This window comes from Vulpes vulpes, chromosome 14 (genome assembly GCF_048418805.1).
Source record: "Vulpes vulpes isolate BD-2025 chromosome 14, VulVul3, whole genome shotgun sequence".
Taxonomy (NCBI): domain Eukaryota; kingdom Metazoa; phylum Chordata; class Mammalia; order Carnivora; family Canidae; genus Vulpes; species Vulpes vulpes.
The window spans coordinates 89648746-89673380 of NC_132793.1; the positions used below are offsets into that span (position 1 = coordinate 89648746).

General features: G+C 44.8%; 1 protein-coding gene across 4 annotated transcripts in view; it reads left to right on the forward strand.

Moving 5' to 3' along the window:
• The window catches only part of TTC23 (tetratricopeptide repeat domain 23), a 96547-nt gene extending 72205 nt beyond the window's left edge, over positions 1-24342 (forward strand). For 3 of the 4 annotated variants that reach the window (XM_026001648.2, XM_026001643.2, XM_026001652.2), the window contains exons 8-11: positions 3809-3936; positions 8666-8815; positions 23238-23320; positions 24007-24342. In XM_026001648.2, coding sequence (XP_025857433.2) covers positions 3809-3936; positions 8666-8815; positions 23238-23320; positions 24007-24121 — 476 coding nt within the window. In that variant the 3' untranslated portion in view covers positions 24122-24342. The remainder of the gene's footprint in view (positions 1-3808; positions 3937-8665; positions 8816-23237; positions 23321-24006) is intronic. The other variant, XM_072737184.1, reaches the window with a different exon arrangement.
• Positions 24343-24635: the final 293 nt, after the last annotated feature.

The window sequence follows — 24635 nt, forward strand, 5'->3', positions numbered from 1 at the left end:
AGGGAGTAACTCCTTAGCTATAATAACAGGATAAATTTGCTCTCCCCGAAAAGACTTGATCATGTGGTTCCCAGTTCAAAAACCTAATTTGGGGGTCAGACAGGTGAGGGAAATACATCAGGGTCTTGCAATAAAGCAGTTTTCCTGTATCCCAGGTAAAGAAAAAGTAGTTTCAAATTTAGAGACAGGGAAATCACCCACAGTGGATGCCTACACCTTCCTCTGTTCCCCAGCTCGAGGCTGTGCTGATCTACAAGGGCCCTGACATGATGCCTGACATGTGGCCCACTTGTATGGGACAACAGCTATCAGGAACCCCTCCTCCATCCTCACTCCATCTGATGAGCGACCTTGCAGGCGGCACCTGTAGAGAGCAGATTTCTGGGCAGAGACGGCTCTGCCATCCCACCTGGCCTAGGACCTCACAGTGTTCACTTCAGTCACCCCCCCCCCAACCTTAATTTCAGTAATTAATCCCTTCTTCCCTCCCTCCCGTCCTCCTTTCCTTTCACTCCCTCTTCCAGAGATCCATGCATGCTAAGGAGCATCCTCTTTGGAAAGTATGAATAGGCCTTCCCGAGTTAGAGGTTGGGCCATTTAGGCACTAGCTGGAGTTAGGCTGAGCTGCATCGCATCCTCTCTCACAGCATCTCTGTGAGATCAGCCATGCTAAGGGAAGGGGGCATGTGGTACTCAGGGCTAGAGGACCAACTTAAATGGGGTGCTTTGTAGGGGGGCAGTTGGTCAGCATATGACTGCTGGGAGGAAGATATCCTAAGAGGTGGGAGGACATTACAAGTAAGGGGCTAGAAGGGTGTTAAGCGCAGCTGTGTCCTCCTGTGTCCGAGAGACCAGCTCCTTACTCAGGAAGGGGAGGGAAATGCTTCCCATCCCTCTTGCCTGCCCTGTTATCTGAGTGGGACACCACTTCTGCTAAAGCCTAGGGTCTGAAACTCAGTCCCTCCTCTTCCAGCCGCAACCCCTTCCTATGCCCTGGACATCTGTCAGTCTTGGTGGTATGGGCTCATCTCAGGGGAACAAAAACTCAGAAAGATCTTTACTCTAGAAGAAGAGCTCAGATTCTTTGGCTAATTCCCAATTAGACAGAAAATCAAAATAGCCAGAGTCCTCCACTCCAGATTATCCTTGTTAATTTTTAGACCTGGCATGTTCATCTCTCTAATGCTTTTAAAATCGACAGAATAAACGCCACATCATCCTCACATTTGCTGTCACAAGATTATCAGAGTAGCCAAAATTAATACTTAGTTGGAGCATTAAATCTGCGATGCCTTCTTCCATGAGTCTACTCAAGTAAAGGGATTTTCTACTTGGTAGAATTTTCTCCTACCAAGAGAAACTTCTGAGTAAATACTCAGAGATACACCTGCTGGTCTTGCAGTGGACAGAGCCCCATTGAAAGAAAGGAACAGGGGACTCCAGTTCAATCAACTTCTGTCTCCCTACAAACTCCGGGGGTGGGGGAGGGGGCAGTGCAGCTGGCGCTGAGATCTCTCCAGACTTCACCTCACAGCAGAATTCCTGCTTCCATCCAGCAATGGCCTAGGTGCCAAGCAAAGTAGACCTTGCAGAAAAATGAAACTTACGTATTCTCAGGCCTAACTTTTCTCTATGTGGACTGGATTCAATAGACATGTTGTGCAGATGTTGACTTGTCGCCTTTCTAAAGGGAGCATGACCAGGGTGAATTTTAGGTGTTCTCAGAACTCTCCAGGCATGCCTGCAGTACACACAAGCCCCGTGTTCTCTGCATTTTGACCACTCTGTCTTCATAGAGCTCTCATCCTCGTAATGTCTTAATGTCCCACTCTGCTTCTGGTGTGCCTGCTGGTCTTCCTGGCATGAGCAAGAGAGGTCCATGACCACGATCCTCAAAGCTGTCCCTGAATTTAAATGATTACCATTTACTGAGCATGGACTAGGTGTTAGGCATGTCCTCAGTTGTTTACATGCATGAACCCATTTACTCCTGTCAACAACCCTATAAAGAAGGTACTAGTTTCCCCCTTTTCAGACAAGGGCATTAAGGTCAGTGATGTGGGGGCACACAGCCAGCAGGTGGCAGAGGCAGAGCCCAAACCTCAAAGTGCAGCCCTGGGAACACTCACTCTCGCTGCACAAGCTGACCCAATTCCTGCTTCTTCGTGAGTTCTGGAGTGCTGTATTCATGCAGGCCACTCTGGAAGCACCTGGCACTCACATCACCATATGAGAAAGATGAATTCAAGGGGTGATACTTTGGAAAAAACATGAATTTAGATAAAACATTAGCTGGTCTAATCAAAATAGTGAGGAAGCACAAATACAACATTAGAGATGATAAGGGGGAAATAAGCACATGTAGAAGAAATGTAAAGAAGCAGAAGATTATGTTTCATCTTTTTGCCCATATTTATTTGCACTACACGATACACGTGAGATTTTCAAGAGGAAATGTCAAGTAGACCACTGTATAAGTGGGTCATAATCTTCTCTGGCAGTAGTTGTATGCTTGTCATGTGTCGCAGTAAGGTGGTCCACAGCAGGTGCTTCAGGAGGAATCCCATGTTTGCTCCCAAGATAGAAAGATACCGCATTTTCCTCTGCTAGAGCAGGGGTGGCTGGCCCCACTTGCCACTTGTATTAGTAAATAAAGTTTTCTTGGCACACTGCCATGACCATTCATTTATGTGTTACCATACATTTATGGAAGCTTTTGTGCCTCAACAGCAGAGTTGAATACCTGAGACAGAGCCCAGGTGGCCCCCAAAGCCTAAAATATATACATCTGATCCTTCACAGAATAAATTTGCTAGCCTCTATGCTGGTACCCTATGATTTCTCCAGTTTCAGACTCATTCCTAGTTAATTTCTTGGTTCAGAATTTCCAAACCAAGTAGGTGATGCAGATAGAGACCTCACACATGTACCTGCCCCCTGTGTGGTGTACCAGCTTCAGATGCTATTTTTCTCACATAACCTCATCACAGGAGTAATATTTCATCATATTAACATGTTTCACTCACCATCACAGGGGAGGAATTAGACAAAGATGAGGGGCATATGATGTCATCCTAGAATTCTGCCTACTGTGCTGCCTTTTTGTAGGGAGCTCTGTTCCATCTTCCTACCACACAGAGTCCTCAGGCCTCATTTCCAGTCCTTACTCTTATAGAATATAGCTTTTTTTTCTCATACCCTCATGGACCATTCTGCTTCAGCATCCACTCACTGCTCTGGCTTCCAGTTGCTTCATTTTCTATACCTGAGGTTTTCCTTTTCTTGTTTTCAAGATTGGCATATATTTAAAAATACGTTCATTGTATTATAATCAGTATGTTTATATGTTTGGAATGATTGAGTTTCTTCCTTCAATGGCATATCAACCATATTTTCCCAAATTTTAATGTTGTAAAACTAGGTTCTAAGATAACAGAGTCCATTAAAGTAAGTGGACCCTTGGAGCCCTCCCCTCAGTGAGCAGCAACCAGAGTTAAAGGAAGAATTAATGGTTAATCAACTGGAAAACTATACCAGTGTGTTCAGGTCTGGGGACTATTTTCCCCGTTTGCATTAGCTTTGCTTACCATATTGCTGGAGAGCTAAAATGTATGAAAACCAAGGGAAGTAAATTGCTGTATCCTTCTGAGACCTAAATCTTTGCTGAGAAACAGGTAGATTAACTAGGTCCTCTTGTCTAAATACTTATTATTTTCAAATAGTTCACCACCACTAAAAGCATATTGATCCGGTTTCCATTTCAAATCTACAAGCAATCTTCAAATGTTGTTATGGTACTTTTCTTCAGATGTGGCCGAGCAGTATTTTCAAGAGAGCATGGCGAATCTTAAGGATGCTGAAGGAATGGGAAAAGCCAAATTTCTTTCAATTCAAGATGATTATTGCCATTTTCTACAAGTCATAGGACAAAAAGAGGTAAGTGAGTTTGGATCAGAGTTGACTAGTTAATTTACATGAGTTGTTATACAAAGGGCTATACTTGGGCAGCCCCAGTGGCTCAGCGGTTTAGCGCCGCCTGCAGCCCTGGGCGTGATCCTGGAGACCCGGGATTGAGTCCCACATCGGACTCCCTGCATGGAGCCTGCTTCTCCCTCTGCCTGTGTCTCTGCCTCTCTCTCTCTGAATAAATAAATAAATAATTCTTAAAAAAAACAAAACAACAACAACAACAACAACAAAAACAAAGGGCTACTCTTTCTACTCTGCAAGCAGCCATTAAACCTACATGTCCAAGGCATGTGCTAAGCTCCCATTGGGACAGGGATAAATAAAGCCAGGTGGCCTCTCTCAGCAGCTCCCAGATACTCAGTCTGGGGAAATGAAAACTATTCATGAGAATAGAATGCCATGCACCTCATCCCCCCCCCCCCAAAGGATCTTAAAGGACTAGAAACCTTGAAAACCCAATGGGCAGACCCTGATTATCAAAGCCTGCAGTTATGTCTGGGATAGGGGGTGGTAGATAATATGCCTGATTCCTCCCTCCTTATTTTGGATTATAGATGGAATTTACATATCTAATGAGAACTATGCAGCACAGAAGTTACAGCTCATGGTCCATTGAACCACGAGCATGCTTTTTTATGGCTTGTATGCTTTATATGCTTTATGTCAAAATGGAAGACGACCCAGAGTTTATATTCACTTAATTAAACCCTTGGAAACTTATTCCATGCAAAACCAGCTACCAGAAAGCCACTTGCTGTGGCTTGATTTATATAGGTATATCTGTTTTCAACTTTAACCTATCAAGGCAAATCCTTGAGATAAAAAACCTTTATTTCTTCTGCTGTTCTGTAGACCTCCCCCCACAGCTCTGTTCTAGCCCTTAACCCCCCGCACCGTTCTCTCAATTGATATGAGCTTACGGAATGTGGGTTTGTTTGGGGGGGGTTTTGTATATTCTTTTATTGGAGTTCGATTTGCTAACATATAGTAGTATAACACCCAGTGCTCATCCCGTCAAGTGCCCCCCTCAGTGCCCGTCACCCAGTCACCTCATGCCCCCACCGCCTCCCCTTCCACTACCCCTTGGAAAATAGGTTTTTAATCTAGATGCATCCGTGTTCCTCAGGCCAAAGTAGGACGACAGTAACCATAACAAATGGAGCTTATATGATTTTCTGGATCACTCAACTAAGTAGAAAGGGGCCTTCCAAGGACCTCACATTCTAGAATATCTATAGAAGTTCTCTGGAGAGTACTCAGGTCGGAAGCCTGGAGGGGAAGAGGGGGAGTGTGCCCATATCATGCCTTCCCCCTTCCAGCTCATCAGTCATTTTAACCTCTAAAATGTCCTGGTTGCCAGATCCACCTCTGCCAATCATCACCTCCTGTTTGGACCACTCAGACTCTGGTCCCCCAGCTGCTTTTTTCACTCTTGCCTTTTTCTCATCCATTATGAATAAGGAAGTGATGGTGATCTTTTCAAAATGCAGATCTGATCCATGAACCCCTGTTTGCAAAATACTCCAGTGGCTTCTCAATGCCCTTAAAATAAATCGAATCCTGTATGTCTCACAATACCTGCCACATGATCTGGATTCTGCTGACATTTCCAGTCTTATTTTCCCCCCTCCCCTAATCTGTTCTGGCCACATTGGCCTTTCTAATCCTCACTGATTTAGCTAATGCAGATCCGTCTTTGAGGACTCATCAGTTTGCCTGATTCCTTTCCCCACTCTTCATTAGATTTTTCCCATTGTTGTTCATCATAGAATCCTTTTGACATAATAATGTGATAAGGGGTGCCTGGGTGGCACAGTTGGTTGAGCATCCGCCTCTTGGTTTCAGGTCAGGTGATGATCTTGGGGTTGTGAGATCAAGCCCCTTGTTGGGCTCTGCTTGGGATGCTCTCCCTCTCCCTCTGTTTCTCCCACTCAAGCTCTCGCTCTTTCTCAAATAAATAAATTAAAAAAATATGGTAAGCATGGTATAGGAATAATAAACAATATAATGAGAATAGTAAGTTTTGTGTGGATATGTACTATCTTTCCCATGATTAGACTGAATTCTGTGAGAGCAGGGATCCTCATGCTCATGATGGTTAGCGAGATAAGCAGATGGGTGGGTGGGTGCTTGGCTGTGGGCCACCTGACTGCTCTGGCTACCACAGGGCATCTGCCCTCTCCCCCGTTCTTGTCTGGCATCCTGCCCTGGTGTCTGTCACTGATGCCACACTTCACTGCCCTTGCCCTAGTCACCCATATCAGTGGTACTGAACTAAAGATGTACCTCGTTCCCCTCAACCTCTCTTGGAGATTTTAGCAAACTGGCTCTTTTTGTTCAATCCCCTGCCAGCCCTTCTGGTGCCCTGGTAAGAATAGAAAAAGCTGTGTCTTCTTCAGGTCGATACAACTTGTGCCAGGGCACATTGCTTGGAGAGCGGCACACAGGCTGGATTTCAGCTGTCCTCATTTTCCTGCCCTTGTGCATGACACAACCCATCCAACCAAATGTGGTAGCTTTGCACGGTGCTCACCCTGGTCGCAGCCCTCTTTCTGGATTCTAGCCAGAGTTGACCAACAAGGCTGGGCCCAATGACAGTCCCAGGCATGAGCATGGCCCCGTGCTCAGACTACCCCGGATGTGGTCACAACCCATACACGAGCAGAATCCTGTGCTAACAGGAAGGTGATCTTTGGGAAGGAAAATGCCTTTTAAAGTAAAATGTCACTCTGCCATTTGTGTGAGTTTATCTTCTAGTTTAGCTACTTTCCTGCTCAAGAACTTTCTCCAGCTTCTTACTCCCCATAAGAAAATCAAAACTCCTGAGCCTGGCATGAAAGCTCTCCACCACCACCAGCCCATCCTGTGACTCATGCCTTGTTTCCCTTCCTACTCTCTGGGTTAGAGTCAGATGAGCCCTCAGGGCTGACCCTGTCCTTCTCCTACCTCACACCTGGGCTCCCAGTTTCCCATGCCTTCTCCTCAGCCCACCCAGGTCCTATTTTTCCTTCATCCCTCTCCATAAAGCTGTTCTAACTTTAACAGACTGACACAGTCAGTCCACCCATGTGCCATCTCTCTTCCATGGCCCTCTCCACCTGCCATTCAAGTTCATGCACGTCTCTCTCTAGTTTTCCCAATCAGGCTATAAATGGCATTGAAAGCTTCATTTAGAAAAAGAATCTGGCTCTTCTTTCTATCATTGGCTCCTCAAAACCTGACAATCAATTTGCATGGACAAGTTGCCAAGTCTAGCACCTGCGCCATCCCAAATCCTTGCTCAGAGATGCTGGGAATGGATCGCAATACAAAGGACATGATAGGCTTTAGCATCAGGCAAGTTCCCCATGCACCGAGGTAGGTCACACACTTCACAGTTTACAGTTTCTCTGCTCCTATGTGATTTCATCTTTCTACCAAGAAATTGTTTCTGCATCATCAATGCCTTCGCTGCTCCACACCCCTCACCCCATCCCTGGCACTTAACTCATATTATTGCCAATAAAACGTGTAAAGCTTTGCCAGCTCCTTCTGTCTCTGGAGCGCTTATCAGGATGTCTTCAGGGCTATTCGGTGGGGAAAGCCCTTTAACTGGTTCCAGGCTTATTTGGCTCTCAAAGTCAGCATTTGTATTCTGTAGCCATAGTCAGGCTTTCCTATACAAGAGCATGGGAGAAATTCAGGAGAAATGTTAGGGATGGACAGGCAGGGCTTTCCCTTTGTACATCTTGGTGTCTGACTAAAGAGCTTAATGTCAGAACATACTGGTTTCTGACCAACTCATGTTTTTTATTCCGCGTTGGTGTAAGTAAATCTGATAAACCAAACAAAATATCAAAGTATTTAATTTTTCTCCATGTTAGAATGTTTGCTTTTGGTTTCCTAAACTATTTCTTATGAGAAATAGAAAACCCTGGAATATGTTCTGGATGTTTTGTAAGGACCTAAATTGCCAGGAAACTCTGACTTTTGCTTATGTAAGAACATCACTGAAAAGAATTAAAATTACCGGCCAGATTCAGATCCTGGGTCTGCCCCTGTGGAGCTGTCTGATCCTGAGTAAGTTTCTCGACCACTCTGTGCCTCAGTTTCCTCCTCTGTTCAGTGAGGATTAAAATCGTACTTATCTAGAGGAGACAGAATTAAATGCCCTCACACAGGTAAACTGTCCAGCACAGTTCTTGGCACATAGAGGACACAATAGATGTTAGCATCTGCTCCTAATACTCAGCTGAAGCGAATTCCTGTAAAATCTGAAGTGGCTTTGTTCTCCAAGTGTCGTTCATGCATTCTCTCTCCAGAGTTAACACCTCTCTGTCCCCATCCATGCTGTTTCCTGTGTCCTGTTTAAAGAGGAAAGTGGGCCTAGCTCATGAGATGCTACCCCTGAAAAGGGAAAATACACATCAGTTACATCATTTTCTTTTTCTTTTTTTAAAGATTTATTTGAGAAAGAGAGAGTATATGAGTAAGGGAAGGGGCAGAGGGAGAGAACATCCAAGCAGACTCCCATTGAGTGTGGAGCCTGACTCAGGGCTCATAAGCTGAATCCAGCTAATGAGCTGAATCCAAAAGTTAGTTGCTTAACCAACTGAGCCACTCAGCAGCCTCCAGTTACACCATTTTATTAAGAGGCATTGATCTTTATCAGCCTTTGAACTTTCTTACCAAACTTTAGCTTTTGTTCCTTTCACAGAAAGCAACCTCGATCCTGAGAGAGTCCTTGGAAGCCAAAGTGGCAGTATTTGGTGACCTCAGTCCCAAGGTGGCAGAGACGTACCGGATGTTGGGTGGGACCGACCTGGCTCAGGGGAACCACAGTGGGGCCCACAAGAAACTGAAGAAGGTAAAGCTGGAGCCAATACTAATATGGAGAAAATTCTCTCCTGGGTCACTTTCTCTCCCTCCACCATGCTGTTTTTAAATGAAACTTTATCAGAGGCTTATGTGGTAAGATGACACCACTTTCACAGTCAATCTAAGCCAACACTCTTTGGATAAACAGTACAGTAATCCACTTATACACCTATGTTGTTAGATGAATTATCAATTTTTTTACCACGCAAATATTTTTAAAATTTTGCCTACTGCATTTTATCAATCTCTTATGTACCCCTTTTGTACACACAGTTTATGGAAGAATTCTTGTGTGTGTTCTTTAGTATTTATATGTTTGTTTCTTTTTAAATTTGAAGTTTGTCTGTATGGAAGGTGTGAGGTAAGGATCCAATGTTATCTTTTTTTCAAATGGCTACCCAGTTGCCTAGCATTATTTTATTAAAGAGCCCATCTGTGCTCCAATGACTTGAGAGAACACCTTCATCATGTACTACCCTTCTATATATATACTTGAGTATATTCCTAGCTTTCTATTCTCTTCTATTTGTCTTTCTGTTTACTCAAATTCCAGTGCCTCATTATCTCAATTATAGAGATTTCATAGTATGGGTTAATAGCTGGTAGGACTCAACTCCCTGCACGGTGCATGGTTTTTTATCTCCCTAGAGTATCAGGCTTTCTAGACATTTTTGTATATTTATTTTTCTTTATTTTTCCTTTTTTTAAAAAGATTTTATTTATTTTTTCATGAGAGACACAGAGAGAGAGAGGCAGAGATGCGGGCAGAGGGAGAAGCAGGCTCCATGCAGGGAGCCTGATGTGGGACTGGATCCCAGGACTCCAGGATCAGGCTCTGGGCCAAAGGCAGGCGCTAAACCACTGAGCCACCCAGGCATCCCTGCATATTTATTTTTCTATGTGAATTTTAATAATCAACTTGTCTAGCTCTATAAGAAGTTTGGTAGAATTTTTTTGGAGCATTGTGTTATTTATAACAACTTCAAGAGGACTGACATCTTTATGATATGGAGTTATTCTACCCAAGAACAAGGGGTAGTCTTTATATTTGTTCATGTCTACTTGTGTATCATTCAGGCACATTTTAAAGTATTCCTTATATAAGTTCTGCACATTTCTTATTAGGCTGATTTCTAAGCATTTCCTCTTCTTTAATGCTATTATAAACGGAGTTTTATCTGGTATTATATCTTTTAACTGCTTGTGTATATGTGTATGCAAACTATTGGTTTATCTCTGTTATTTTATATTCTGCTAGCTTGCTTATCTCTTTTCTTGTTTGAGTTAATTTGAGCATTGGTTCTTTCAGGTTTTTCAGGTGTACTGTTACATCATCTGCAGTTAGTTTTACTTTCTGTTTTATGCTTCAGTTCTTGTGCTTCTAATTGATTTCTCTTGTCTAATTGCATTGGTTTGTACCTCTAGTACAAAACAAGTAATAGTGGAGATAATAGGCATCCTTGTCTTGTTCTGATCTTAGTGGAAATGCCTCTAGTGATTCTTCATATAGTAGATTCTGACTTTGGACTAAGTTTTATATATTATATCCTGATAAAGAAGTATTCATCGGTTTCTATTTTCATGAGTGTTTTTTTTTTAAATAGAAATAAATGCTGGATTTTATCAAAGGTGTATTATATTATAACATTGAACCAACCTTGCATTCCTAGAGTAAATCCCCTTTGGTCCTATTGAACTATTTTTTCAACATGTTGATTCTGTTTGCTAACATTTATTTTAGGACTTTTTGCACCAGTATTGGTAAGTGATATTTGTTTAAGTACAATGTTATATTTGCTTCATAAAAATAATTTGGAAGTTTACCTTTATTTCCTATGCTTGAAGGAATTTACACGCACTAAAACTAGTATCTAGTCTTTGAAGTTTTGTACCTCCAATGAAACTCTTTAGGCTTGCTGTTTTTGGATGGCAGGGAATTTCTTGACAATCTTCTCTATTCCTCTGTAAAAAAAATTGCTCTGTTGAAGCTTTCTATCCCCAATGAGGTCATTTTATTAACCTGTATTTATCTATTTCACTCTCATTTTTTTAGATTTATTTGCATTTTAATTGACTTACAAAGTAATCTCATGAATTTTTAAAATTTCTACTTTTTTAATAGTTACCTTCCCATTTAATTTCTTCATTTTATATTTGAATTTCCTCACTTTTCAATGACTGAGTTAGTGGTTTGTCTTTTTTGTCAGTTTTTCAAACTCCATAGGTGAATCACCTTCGTGTTCTTTGTCACTAATTTCTGATCTTATCTTTATTACTTCTTTTTTTGTGACTTACTTTGTTTGACTTTGTTGGAGTTTTCTCTATCTTTTTGAATTGGGAATTAAATTCATTTGTTGTCATTTTTCCTGAGATAGTGTTTTTAGGCTGTAACTTTTTCTTTTCTTATTGCTTTAAATGCATCTCATAAGTTTTGTCATGTTGTGTTTTCATTACATGAATTAATTTTGAAAAAGGGGAAAACCTGGGAACCTCTAAGTAACATAACTGACCAAACCAAAAGAATTAACTTTTGTTCTGAGTAGGCTGCCCTATGCATTGAGCCTTCTCTTCTTAGGACTTTTGCAGAAGGCATCAGATCTAGGAACATGAGTGGTGCCTATTTTTTAACAAGATGATACATATAACTATTATCACTTAGTCAACAGTAGTTATCGGCACCTTCTCTGTGCTAGTACTGTGCTCAGCAGACCTGGGAAAAGCAGTGATCAAGTTAAAAATGCATCTTGCTTTTATGAGACTTTCCAGTCTAACCAGGAAAATATGTTAAACTAATCATTTCAGATAATTTATTTAAACAAATCATTTCAGATAATTTGAACATTATACGTGTACCAAAGACATTATTGAGGGAAGAATGAGGAGGGCAGTGAAGGTGGCAGTTGCCCTGGGTTCCTCCATCCCTTACTTCTGAGCTAATAATTACTGACCAATTGTTATATCTCTGGGTTGAACAATTTACATATATTAACTTATTTAAGCCCTATAGCAACCTGAAGAGTTGGATACCTCTAATTCTGTTTTGTTTTGCTTGTTTTGTTTTGTTTTGTTTTGTTTTTTGTTTACAAAGAGAAAAAAATGAGGCTAAAAGGATAGGTGTCTCAGCATTGATTGCAAAGTCAGTTGTCAGAGTGGAACTTTGGCACCAAGCAGTACAGACCACACCATCTGTTCTACATTTCACATAGTTCACATCTTGGGCTCCTCAGTAAGATTTTATTTGAACCAGGGCTTCCTATGCTTAAAAACATTTGGAAACCAGTGGCATAGTGGGGAGAATGCCAAGATCAGGATAAGAAGGAGTCTTTGGATTATCACTGACAGAAAACAAACTAGCTCAGGTATAAATGGGTGTCTGTTTTGTGGTTTCCAAGGAAGGGCCAATAGGCAGATGATTAGCAGAACAGGATGTAGCTGAGCTTTAGGAGAATGTTGCAAGGCTCTTTCTGTCCAGAACTCCTGCCTGCTTCTCTATGCACATCCTCTTCCTCCTCTGTCATGGTTGTGTCTCCCCTCAAGATGGAGATCATGGCTGCCAGCCGTCCAGAGTTTTACTTCCTATCCCTGTGCCATTTCTCAGTCCCAGCTTGAAAGTTCTCAGGGAAAGGTCTATAAGCTTGGCTTGAACCCAGTGCTCACTCTGGATCAGTCAGCTGAGGCCAGGGGCGGGGTAAGCTGTAAGAACATGGTGCCCTCAAGGCAGCTGGGTGGTCCAGGGTGGAGATAGTGCAGGAAACACAGCCTCATAGTCAGAAGACCTGAGACAGGGTCCGTGGAGCCCCTCCCTATTTTTGAAGCACGTGCAATGCGTACAGTGGGCGTGGAGTAGCTTCCCCCTTTGAGAGCATCCCAAGGAGAGTGAAGGAGTTACAGATTGTAAACCCCCAACTACAATAGCATGTGCTAAGTTCTCCAGGTCCACCCTGGGATCTAGGGGAGGGAAGGGGCTTAGGGTAGGTGTCCACGGATAAGTAGTCCTGAAAAAGAGTGTAGCCTAACAGAGACAGGAATTCCCAGGTTGGAAATGGAGTGGAAGAAGAGGCTCAGGGGCAAGAGAGTGAAGCCTGTAAAAGAAGCACAAACTAGATGGTGCTGACCATCTTTCAGGAATCATCTGGGAAAGACATGGGGGCAGCTCCCTGCAGCCATGGTTGTAGGTTAAGGGGCTGAGACTTGATCCCTTAAGCAGGGGTCCCAAACAATGGCCACTTCACTGCCTGTGTTTATTTCATTATAGTTAAGGACATAAGCCGAGTTAAAAATGTTTTTTGCAGATAGTCCTAAAACCTGTCATCATTTTATAGGTGATCATAAATTGACTGGAGTAGAAGAAGCACTAATTGAACCCCCACTAAGTGAAATCTCACCTGCACCAAAAAAGAAACCCATTCTTCTCCTTAGTAAAATTAGATTACAAAAACAACCTACTCATAATTTCACTGATAAAACAAACTTGAGGACATTTGCTCTCTCTCGTTACGTATGTGCCTACACCGTAAGCCTCAATTTTGTCTCTCAGCCTACAAAGCCCACAATATTTAACTTGTGGTGCTTTGCAGAAGAGGTTTCCTGAACATTGCTCTAAGCAGCTGGAAGCCAAGAAGGGAATTTTAAGCAGATAATATAGACCACGGATCTATATTTATACTTCAGATTTAAAAAAAAAAAAAAAATCCTAGTGAGGACAGCATTGAGAATGGCTTGGAATGGGCCAGGAATTGAGACAAGAGGCTGCAGGTTTTTCATCTGTGAAATGGAGGTAACAGCAACACCCAGACTTTCTTCCCCTGACATTGTCCTGGGGACGGAATGAGGGGAGGAAGCGAGGCTGTCTTGGAAAGCAGCAGATCCAGTGGAGTCCAGAGTGCAAGGGTGCGCCAGGAGGAGGAGAGGGCAGAGCTTTCCCAGCCGAGGCACTGCCTGCCCTTGGGAAGGAGTCTCCACTGTGATTCCTCTTCCGAGGGTTCAGCCTGGCCACTCAACTCCAGGTGGGGGAGGGACCCTGGAGCAACCTGGAGTTGCTCCAGGTATGGGGCAAGCTGGCAAATGTGAGCAAATGCCCAAGAAACATGGGCAGGGGCCACTCGAACCTTCACAAAGTCCCACCATCCCCAGTGGAACTGGGCAGGTACCACTATCGACCCACAGGCTTGGGGCCAGGTTGGCAGCTGCCCAGGGCAGCCCATACATCATTCCCAATTCTTGCAGCCCTGCAAGTCAGATGTTAGTAGCTCTGTGTTTGTTTCTTTGTTTGTTTGTTTGTTTGTTTTTAAAGATTTTATTTATTTATTCATGAGAGACACAGAGAGAGGCAGAGGCAGAAGCAGGCTTCCTGCAGGGAGGCTGATGCAGGACTCGATCCTTGGACCCCCAGGATCATGACCTGAGCCACCTAGGTGCCCCAAGTAGTCCTGCCTTACAGGCAAGGGGCCTGATGCGCCTGGAAACAAGTAAGTTGTCTATGGGCAGGTTCCTCTTAAGCCCACATGCTTTCCTTATTACCAACTGTTCACCAAGTATAGGATCTTAAAGCCCTGCATCAGGGTGACCTTCTGAATCTGCATCCGGGGCAGGAGTCCAGGAGCCCAAGGATCTGCATTTTAGCTTTTGGGGGAAGGTTGAGATTACTGCTCTAGGCCCCATGCCCATCCACGGGGCTTAAAATCAGCTCAGCTTCAAGAAACTGTCAGGTTTCATCACTCCCAAAGTCTGCAGTGGAAGTTAGTGCAATTTTTTCCCTTCAGTTTGGCCTCATTAACCATCAGCCCTGAACACAATGGCTTTGACATTTTAAAGCTATCTGGTTATTTGCCAGAATGTGGGAAGAAAAGGCTGAAACTTCTATGTCTGTTGGTTGTGTGCACTGTGGTCCACACAGTCCTCGCTGCCACTCCTCTGTGCTCATCTGAGGACAGGGCTGGCTACACCGTGAATGCTAGGGCACACACACAAGACCTGAAACATGCCCTTGCATATCTGCTGCTGAGCCAGACTTTCTCCATTGCCATACTTAGCACTGGACTCTGTGGAACCAGCAACAGCTTTCTAAAGCTGCTGGCTTAGTGTTTCTCTGATTTTTTTTTCACAACAGCTGAATCCCCCAAGTTTTTAATTCTGGAACAGAAACCCAGTGAATACTAGCTTTTCCAGACATGCCCTCCTGTGCTGAGTGGCCCGGGCATAGTCCTGTGGGCATGAAAAACAGGAAAGCATGAGAAACAAAGCAGACCGTGGGATTAAATTACTGAAAGGAAAACTGTATTATTGATCTGTTTTTCAAAGGCATCTGCCTGCAGGAGGCAACTGGAGAAATCTGTTGGCTTCAGATGGAAATTTCCACAGCAAAAGTTCCACATGCTTTTGCAACATAGAGACCTGGTTTGATTCTAGGATGGGCATCACTGCCAACATTTTCATCCAGGTGAAAGGCTGCAAAAAAAGCCTTCCTAAAGACTGTTTCCCAGGTCAGTAGCCTCTCAGGACTCATCCTGGGCCCAGTGACAAGATGAAGTTGGGGTGGGGGCCCCTTCATCTGGCCTCCCTCATAAATAACCATCATCATTAGGGGTCAATCCACTGCCTGACTGCTTCACAGCTGTGAACATATGCGAACATTAAACATTTCCATAAAAGAATAACATAATTTTATGTGACCTCTCTCTAAGAAATTCATAACGATGAGATAACGAATCGGTTGAAGAGAGGTGGAGGCAGATGGTTGTTGTTCATAGATTGTAGATGAGAAAGCCATCCCTGGACAGCTCTATTTTATTCATAATTCACACACTGCCATTCCATTATGAGACCACTTAGTTTTACTTTCCCTTTAGCCTGGGTAGTGTTTTCCCGGTTGTCCTGGATACCAGGAAATCCAGAGCAAGTTTGGAGTCTCCACAGAGCCGCATATTAGCCCACACTGTTTTCAAGTGTGGTCTTATTTGGTCTTGATTCTGATTTTCCTAATGGTCATTGACTAACCCACCGTGGGGCTGCAGCAGATTCCCTCAAATCCTTTTTGAAAGAGAGTAAAATCATGACAACATGAATTTCACATCAAAAAAATCCTGTTCTTGGATTGAAAAGCACCCCTAAAGATGTTCCAGGCACTCCTTCCTGTTTGTAGATCGGTCGATAGAGTCTAACAGTGGGAACTGATGGTTATAGGTCCATTTTTGACCTTCCGTGGGGAAAACATGAGCCTCTCTTGCCTGCTACAGGCCAGATGGGAATGATATCACCAGCTGCCGGGAAAAGGCCCAATGAGGGCAGCCCACATGCAGCACCCTCCACCTTTGCTGTCCCTTAGAAAACACAGATGAGTGGTGTACACAGGCTGCCCCCACGCAAGGGGGGGGGGGGATGTTCGCTGGAACATCAGAAGCTCCTCAGCTGTCAGAACACTTACTATTGGCTCATTATGTTCTCAGAGCCTTCAAAGTTCCTAAACTGGGGTCAGAGTCTGGAGAGCGCAGAACTGTGGGTCCAGACAGACTGTCCCGGCCTGACGCAGGTGATTTGTCAGAGCCTCACCAGATGCAGGACACCCAGGAGTTTACAGGCAGATGGCCAGCGATGGAGGGAAAGGCAAAATATCCTGCCTGAATTCAGTGTGACCTTCTGCGAGTGTTCACAGTGGTGGCCAGGAATGGCTGGTGTGAGTGCCCCAGCTCAGGAAGGATGCAGGCGATATGGCCAAGCTCCACGTCAGGAAGGGAATGGGCCTCGAGAAGGCAGATCAGAGGGCTTAGCTTGAAGAGGGTCTGGATCTCTTGCTCTGTCTGGCTCCAAAATGGGCAAGTCCGGCTTTTATGCAAAAAACTGGCTGCCTGGACTGATAATGTGCGGGCGCAGCAGGATTCCCCACAATAGCAAGTCCTGCTGATGCCCGTGTCCTCTAAATATTTGTGTTGCAGTTGTCCTGGAGAAAGATGATGGTAGCTTGCTCCAAGACAGTGGCCAGGGGATGGAGCAAAGTCGTGGGGGAGTCGAGGGATGTCGATAAGGATGTAGAAGCCACAGCACATGGCAGCTCAGAGGTGAGGAGTGAGGGAGACAAGGATGGCATGCACACTTCCAAGGCTGGCAGTCAGCAGGCACTCGGGGAGAGCTTTGCAGACGGGGCCGCTCTCAGCAGCTGTGTGAGTGGCAGTCCCTGGGCCTCCCTTTCTTCCTCATCTCCCATGTCCCTCTCCTGGTGCCTCTGGTCCCACCTTATCTGTCCTCCTGTCTGGGAGGCTTCCCACCCAGCCGTGCAGCAGGTGGGTCTTGGAATTAGTGGGTCTCCAGGTAAGGGAGCCGCAAGGGTGCATGTGTGCAAGTGAGCGTGCGTGTGAGAGGAAGGGAGGGAGAGAGGGAAAAAAAGAGAGAGACAGAGAGAGAAGGAGAATCAGAGTATGTTCCTTCAAACACTCTCCAGTCCTCCTACCTAGGACTTCCCCCATCACCACCACCACCTTCACCTTCCCCCGACCTGGTGCTCTTCACATGGCTGGCCAACTCCCCATCCTGCAGGCCTCAACTCACATGTCACCCCACAAAGGCCTTCAGCCTGCCCCTCCCTCCCTGCTGTGTCACTGAGGTGGACACAGGGTGGCATCTTGCAGGGGCTCTGCACACATCTGCCGCAGGAGCAAGGGCAGATGGAGGAAGACGGGGGCCTGGTGAGGACAAGGGTTGGTTCCTGGGTAGGGCTCCAGAAAGCCGAGCTTCCCTGTTTCTGTGTGGAAAATGTGTCCCTGTTTCTGCAGGAAAATGCCCCCTGATGAATTGTGTTTCGGTTTGTCCTTTCAGTCCTCCCAGGGTCATCATTTAAGTAAATCACTTCTGCCTGCCTGGTAAAGATTAGTAAATGAAAGTATATTTGTGTTTTTCTAAACATTGAAAACATTTCACACTTCCATGTATTTTGGTTTCTGACCTCTTCTCTTCTTCATACCAGTTCTGTGAATTGACATGAAAACAGAGACACAGCTCATGAATTTCTGGGTGATTTCTCTGCCATGGGCGTACCATTGCAGCAGATAATGTGTAAAGAAGAGCAGTGATTTCAGATCTTGAGAATTAGAGTTTTTTTTTTTTTTAATTTACCTTTCTCTGGTTTTGTTTTTCACCTCACATAAGGACAAAATACATGTAATAGCAGGACAAGCTTGGCACAGACCCTTACCAGGCTGGAAGTTGATGGAGGAAGGGAGGGCTAAGGCACCCCAATCCCGTCCTGCAGAGAGGCACTTGCCATGAAAATAAATGGCCTTGAGTTGGGACAGCAGATTGTCAGAGATTCCTGCCCAAACCAGAAGCTTCGCTCCTTTGTGAGTTTGGGCATTTAGCTATTGTGGCTTTCTAAAGCCAGAGTATACTGAGTCAGCTAACCTCCATGCTGTAGCTGGCCCCCCATCCCCCAGTCCAGAGCCACCCCTCCAACCGCACTGGGAAGGGCATGAGGTCTGGGCCACAGAGGTAGCCCAGAGCTGGGAAGACACTACCTGATGGCTCTAATCCCAACCGTTTTGTCTCCCAGGCCCCTTAGAAACCTAGCTCTCCAAGCTCAGTCACGTCAAAGAGAATTTTTTATTTTATTTTATTTTATTTTTTTTAAAGGTTTGGTTTTTTTAAGATTTTATTTATTCATGATAGTCACACAGAGAGAGAGGCAGAGACACAGGCAGAGGGAGAAGCAGGCTCTATGCAGGGAGCCCGATGTGGGAGTCGATCCCGGGTCTCCAGGATCGGGCCCCGGGCCAAAGGCAGGCGCCAAACCACTGCGCCACCCAGGGATCCCAAAGAGAATTTTTTAAAATTTCACATCAGATGTTTAAAGTTGTGTCTTAACTAACTCGGCATCCACAAATGACTAAGAGAAGCAGTACCTAGTGAACAACACTCTTGTAGCTACTGAACCTGCCTGGATTTGGAGGGTGAAGGTGTGTAACGCTACGCCCACAGTGAAGCTCCCATCCACAGTGATGGATCCCTGGAGCCCTATTTCTTCATATGAACAGCTTGTCCACTTGTTTGTTTTTAGGATTTTATTTATTCATTTGAGAGAAAGAGCATGTGTGCAAGAAAGGAGGCGGGGGACACATGAACAGGAAGGGCAGAGGGAGAGCAGCGAGCAGACTCCTTGTTGAGCAGGGAGCCGAACATGGGGCTCGATCCCAGGACCCCAAGATGATGACCTGAGCCAAAGGCAGATGCTTAACTGAGCCACCCAGGAGCTTCCTGCTTGTCCACTTGTTTAATCATTCATTCACCTAGCAACTATCACACATATCTGGGTGCCAGGGGATAGCCAGGGCCCTGGCAAGCAGCACAAAAGGCAAGCAACAGAAACACAGCCCTTGCAGGGGCAGCTTGCAGGCTAGTGTAGGAGCAGGTGCCCCTTCTGTCTTTCTACAGCTGGAGGAAAGCTGCTTATTTGGCATTTAAGGAATAATAGAAACCCAAATGACTTCTCCCAAGCCCTGCAGATAAAATCAAAGAGAATAACAGCAATGCCTTGGCTCCCCAGAATTCATCTGGATTCTGGAAACTTCGGGGTGTCTTGTTCACTTAAGGAAAAATGAGAAACACCCTGTAGAGGCTGATTTCAAATAGGACTGCACAGGCCTTGGAAGAATCTGGAGAGCGCAAAACCAGCTTTGACTTACAGCGTAGAATGTTCTACAACCAGGGCTTGGGAGTTCTCTACTTAGTTCAGAGAAGGGTTTACAATGCTGGGCTCCCAGGAGGTTCCATTAACACTTATCGACTTTGCCTCTGTCAGTGTCTGTATTTTTAACAAAAGAAATCGAAATACCTATTTCACGCAAAAGTGCTTAAGCGAATTTAGCTAAGAGGAGCAGAACATTGAAAAACTCAATTTATGTTTCTCTGATACATACGCGGCTCTGTAAACATTTTCTAGTAAGGGTCAGTAAGGGGTTATTTCACTCTTTTCAAAAGGTGGCTGTTGAAGACTATTCCAACTAACGGGTAAATGATTCTTTCCTGATGTGCCCCGTATGGCATCCCTGGGCGCTGCATCATAAAGGAGGTTAGGCAGGGGCTGAGGACCCGTTTCCCTCTTATTTGGCTTTCTCTTACAACTCTTCTCGCTTCAGCTACAATTTGGGGCAAATCTCAATGAGGATAAGTACCCTTTAAAAAAAATCTATTAATGCCAGGAAGAGAAGAGTCTTGACTGCCAGGGTCTAGGGAGTAGGGATGGGGATGGGCAGGGCTCACCTCTTTTGGGCTTGAGTATTGATTATGGCCCTGTCTCCTACCTCCATCTCTCTACAAACATTTCCTCCGGGGAAAAGGATCGGCACACAGGGTCTGAGATGAAGGTAGTTAGTAAAACTAGTGAGAATTTGTAGAGGCACTGTCAATCGCCATGTCCGTGTTCCCAGGAATCCGTGAATATTTAGCTGCCAGTATATCTTTCCTGAGAGAATGAGGGGCCAGGGAGAAGCTTCAGTAACCAAAGGGGTAGGATGGAAATTCCTCCTGAGTTTTGGATTTAGGAGGCCATCTGTTAAGGCAGGGTAACCTGAGACCTCAAAACATCTCAAATGTTAAAATGTCAGTAAAATTCTAATGTCACAATGAATGAATTAGCACAAAGGCATGTTGGCATGAGCTCATCTCAAAACGAGCTGCATCGGAGGTGCTCATAAATATGTACACAGAGGAGTCAGGTGCGTTTAAAATTAGACCTGATCTTTTATACTGAGTTAAGGTCTTTCTGGCCATGCAGGAGAAAATGAAGTCTTGTTAGCCCTGGACAGAGGCCTCTCACTGCCAGGCATGGGTGAGGGGAAAGCCTGCTGGCTTCCTGCTTGCAGTTCCTTCCTAAGCAACTCCTCTCCCGGGCCCTGTGCCCTGCGGGGAGACACCCCCAAGCTTCCATCAGCTGGGAGACATGCAGGAGAGGAGGGTTGAAAGAGTTTATGTTAAGTGTCGTGGGTATCAGAAACCCGTCCCCAAAAGCAATAGAGAACTCTCTCAGGGTCCTGCATTTCCCAAATTCACAGCAGTTTATCTGTGGATTAAAGCAGCTCTGGCTCAAACCCATGGAATGAGCAGCACGTTGCCCAGGCCAGGCCTGGCCAGGGCCCCAGTGCAGATTCAGAAAGGCTGGGACTTGTTGGCTGGAGGGGGTGGGGTTTTGGAGATATTGGATTATAAGCTAAATGGAATAAGAGAACAAGTGCACTACTTCCTGGTGTTATATAATTCAACAGAGTGAAGATCTGTTCTTTTAAAAAAGAACCGTGTCACATCTCCATCTAATAATGCTTCTTTCCTCCAGAAGACAGCCACATTCTCAGATTCCAGAACCACATTCTCAAGTCCTCAGACTGAACCAAACATTCAGAAGGTTTTGATATTTTCCATATCTTAGACAAAGGATTTTGGCTGCCTGCATTTTCATTCTCTCAAAGACCTAAAAATGTTGGCAGATTAGAACAAATAAACAGTCTTCAGTACAAAGTCCCCAAACCCTCACACTTTTTTTGACTCAAGCTGTTACCATGTAGAAAAACCAATTCAATATTTTAAAAATATAAAGTATTTCAGATATGCAGAAAAGTAGGAAGAATGTAACACTTTTGAGCTCATTATTCAATATAAGCATTTCCTACCCTACCTCCAGATGACTACTATCCTGAATTTGATATCATTCTCAAGCTGTCTTAATTATCTTACAATGGCTTTGTTTTTACATGCTTCTTAAGCTTCATGTAAATTATATATACAATATATATTATAACAATATGTAATATATAATAATATAAAATGCAGCCATCTGCAATTTGCTTTTTTTTTTTTCCTCTCTAGAATCACGAGATTCGTCTATGTGGCTACATATACGCACATCAAAAATCTGTATGATATTGTACATATACAGTACATATTTATCACAATTTACCTATCCATTACTGAATAGTGACAAATTGTTTTAAGAAGTGGTTGTACCAATTTCAACACCCACTATCAATATGTAAGAGTTCTTTTCTTTTTTAAAAGATTTTATTTATTTATTCATGAGAGACACAGAGGGAGAGAGAGAGACAGAGACACAGGCAGAGGGAGAAGCAGGCTCCATGCAGGGAGCCGGATGTGGGACTCGATCCCGGGTCTCCAGGATCACACCCTGGGCTGAGAAGGCGGCGCTAAACCACTGAGCCACCTGGACTGCCCAGTATGTAAGAGTTCTTGCTCAATACCTTTGACAAAGCTTGGTATTATTATCAGACTATTTTTGCAATTTAATAGGCGAAGGAACAACCTCGTTGAAGTTTTAGTTTGCATTTCTGATTACTAGTGGGCTTAGGTGTGTTTATTAGCCACTTAACTTTCAACTTCCTTGAATAATTTGTTTATATTATTTGATTATTTTCTATTGGTGGGTTGTTTTTCTCATTATCTTATAGGCGTTCTCTATACATTGTTAATACTAACCCTTTCTCAGTATTGTGCGAATATTTTCCCTCATTGTACTTTGTACTTTCCCTCTTTGTACTTTGCTTAAGATGAATTTTGGTACGTAGATGTTTTGAATTTTAATACAGTTAAATTTTATCAGTCTTTTACTTTTGATTTGTCTGGATATTGTCTAAGAAATACTTCCCTCCCTCAAGATGAAAAAGATAAACCTCCAATATTTTCATCTAAAAGTTCCATTTATTGACTAGTTCAGCTCTTTCCCCTAAGACCTTTCAAGGCACTCCTGCCATCTGTCAAGTGTCCGACTCTCTGCCATGTTCTATTGGTCTGTTGTCTGTCTCTGGATGAAAACCATTTTTGGGTTTGGCCATTTGGGGGCACAACTTTGTTTATCGTTTCCTTGAGTTTGCCCTAGCCTGGTACAAGCAACCAAATGGCAGCTCCATAAGCAGAAGGGAGAAATCAAGGCAAAGCTAGCCCTGGATATACATAAGCTGAATATTTAACTCCTAAATCAATTAATTCCTAAGAAATTACTGTATAGTAATGAATATAGAAAGCCCATATAAGATAAAGCATTTTTAACAAAAGAAAAAAACAAAACCATTAAAACACTTTTCTGAGCTATAAATAAGATTCATTTAAAAATGGAAACTAGAGATCTCCAGTCAGTACCAATGTTCTTGCCTTTATTTTCTAAAAATACTACTTTAAACACAGTTTGCATACAGCTAGTCATAGGGAGTTGTGTCAAATGGTTTTAAAACTTTACATTTGTTTCCTGGATCCCTCAGAGCGCCCAAACTGAAGGTCAGACTGTCGGTGAGAAACCCTGAGAATGCACCAGTCCCGTCAAGCATGGGTCTGTGAATGAAGTATTCTTTATTGAGAATGATACTTGATGAAATGCTCTCGGTGACATTTTGATAATCTCATGATCACTACCTGGTGTTCTGCAGTGTCTTCAGATTCAGACTCTCTTATACGGACCACAGGACAGGAGGACTCTGGCCACCCAGCAGACCATGGACGTCCTGGCCAAGTGAGTTGGCTTCCCCTCCCACCATTTCCTTTGCCATTCAGATCTCACAGGAAGCTGGTTCTGTGAGACTGTGGAACTTTCTGTGGAAAGTTTTACTAAGTGACTTCCCTGTAACTCATGAACTATGCAGGACCAATGGTTTCTTTGAAAGCCCAGCTGTAAAATATCTCCCGTGCCCCGACGCTAAGAAGCGATTAGCTTCCCCCCTGCGATCCTCCCCCGCGACCGGCAGGGCAGGTCATCTCCCCTGCTGAAGGCCAGGGCGCCCTGCTTTAGCGCGGCCCGCCTGTGGCTCCCCTTCCTCCCGGGGTGCCCGGCAGGATGGCGGGGTGCCTGAGAGCCTCTGACTTCACCTTGAAGGCCGCCCCAGGTCTTTCTCAGCCAGTAGGCTCACTCTGCTGTGGAGACGCCACCCCGCACCGAGCCTGCGGCCCCCGGGAGGCCCGACGGCGAGGGGACAGCCAGCAGGGGGCGCTGCCGCAGAGCCGCCCGCCCGCCCGCGCCCGCGAAGCTTCGAAGCTTCGGCTGATGCGGCTCCGCGAGAGTGCGCCCAAGGAATTGGCATTCTCTGTTCCTGTGCCAGGGTTCTCTCCTCACTGCTGGGCCTCCCCTCACAGCGGCAAGAGCTGGAGGGTACCCGTGTGCAGGTCCGCGGCGCAGCACGCTCACCCCCTTCTCCTTTGCAGGGCCCCCGAGGTGGCGGTGAAGCCCAGGCCGACCCCCAGAGCCAAAGCGGCCTTCTGCAGCAGCGTGGCCCAGCACGGTGCGCCGGGGAAGGCCAGGCCCAGCGCAGCGGACTGAGGCCCCCCACCCCACCCCACCGCGGAGAAGGCTTCGGCCGTGCCTGGGAGCCGACGGCTAGGGTGCCGTGTGAACCTCTCCCGCAGGGCGACGGGATTCAGTAGTCAAGGGTTTGCTCCAACGGGCAACAGAGCTAGCTGCGTACTCCCTGTGGGCCACACTGGGGCCTCGGATCCCCTTCGGGCCATCTGGTGCTTCTATAAAGCCTTTTTTCTTTTTTACCGCCCAAGTGATTTTTCTTGCCAACAAAAATTTTTACCCATCAGTACTACCGGGGGCTAAAAAAGGCTTCTCTTCAGAAGTTTGAAACTTGCTGTGTGTGAATACCATGTACAGTATCTATACATACAGAGCCTCTTGTGTAGACCTGGAGTCAGATTAGAAACAATAAAGTTCTGACAGGGAAAAGCCCCTTTTATAAGAAGATAATAGGGATTGAGGATAAAATGATAATAAGAGGAATCTCGGAAGTACTGGGGTTGTTATGTGTTTTTACAAGGAGCCTGCCTCAGAG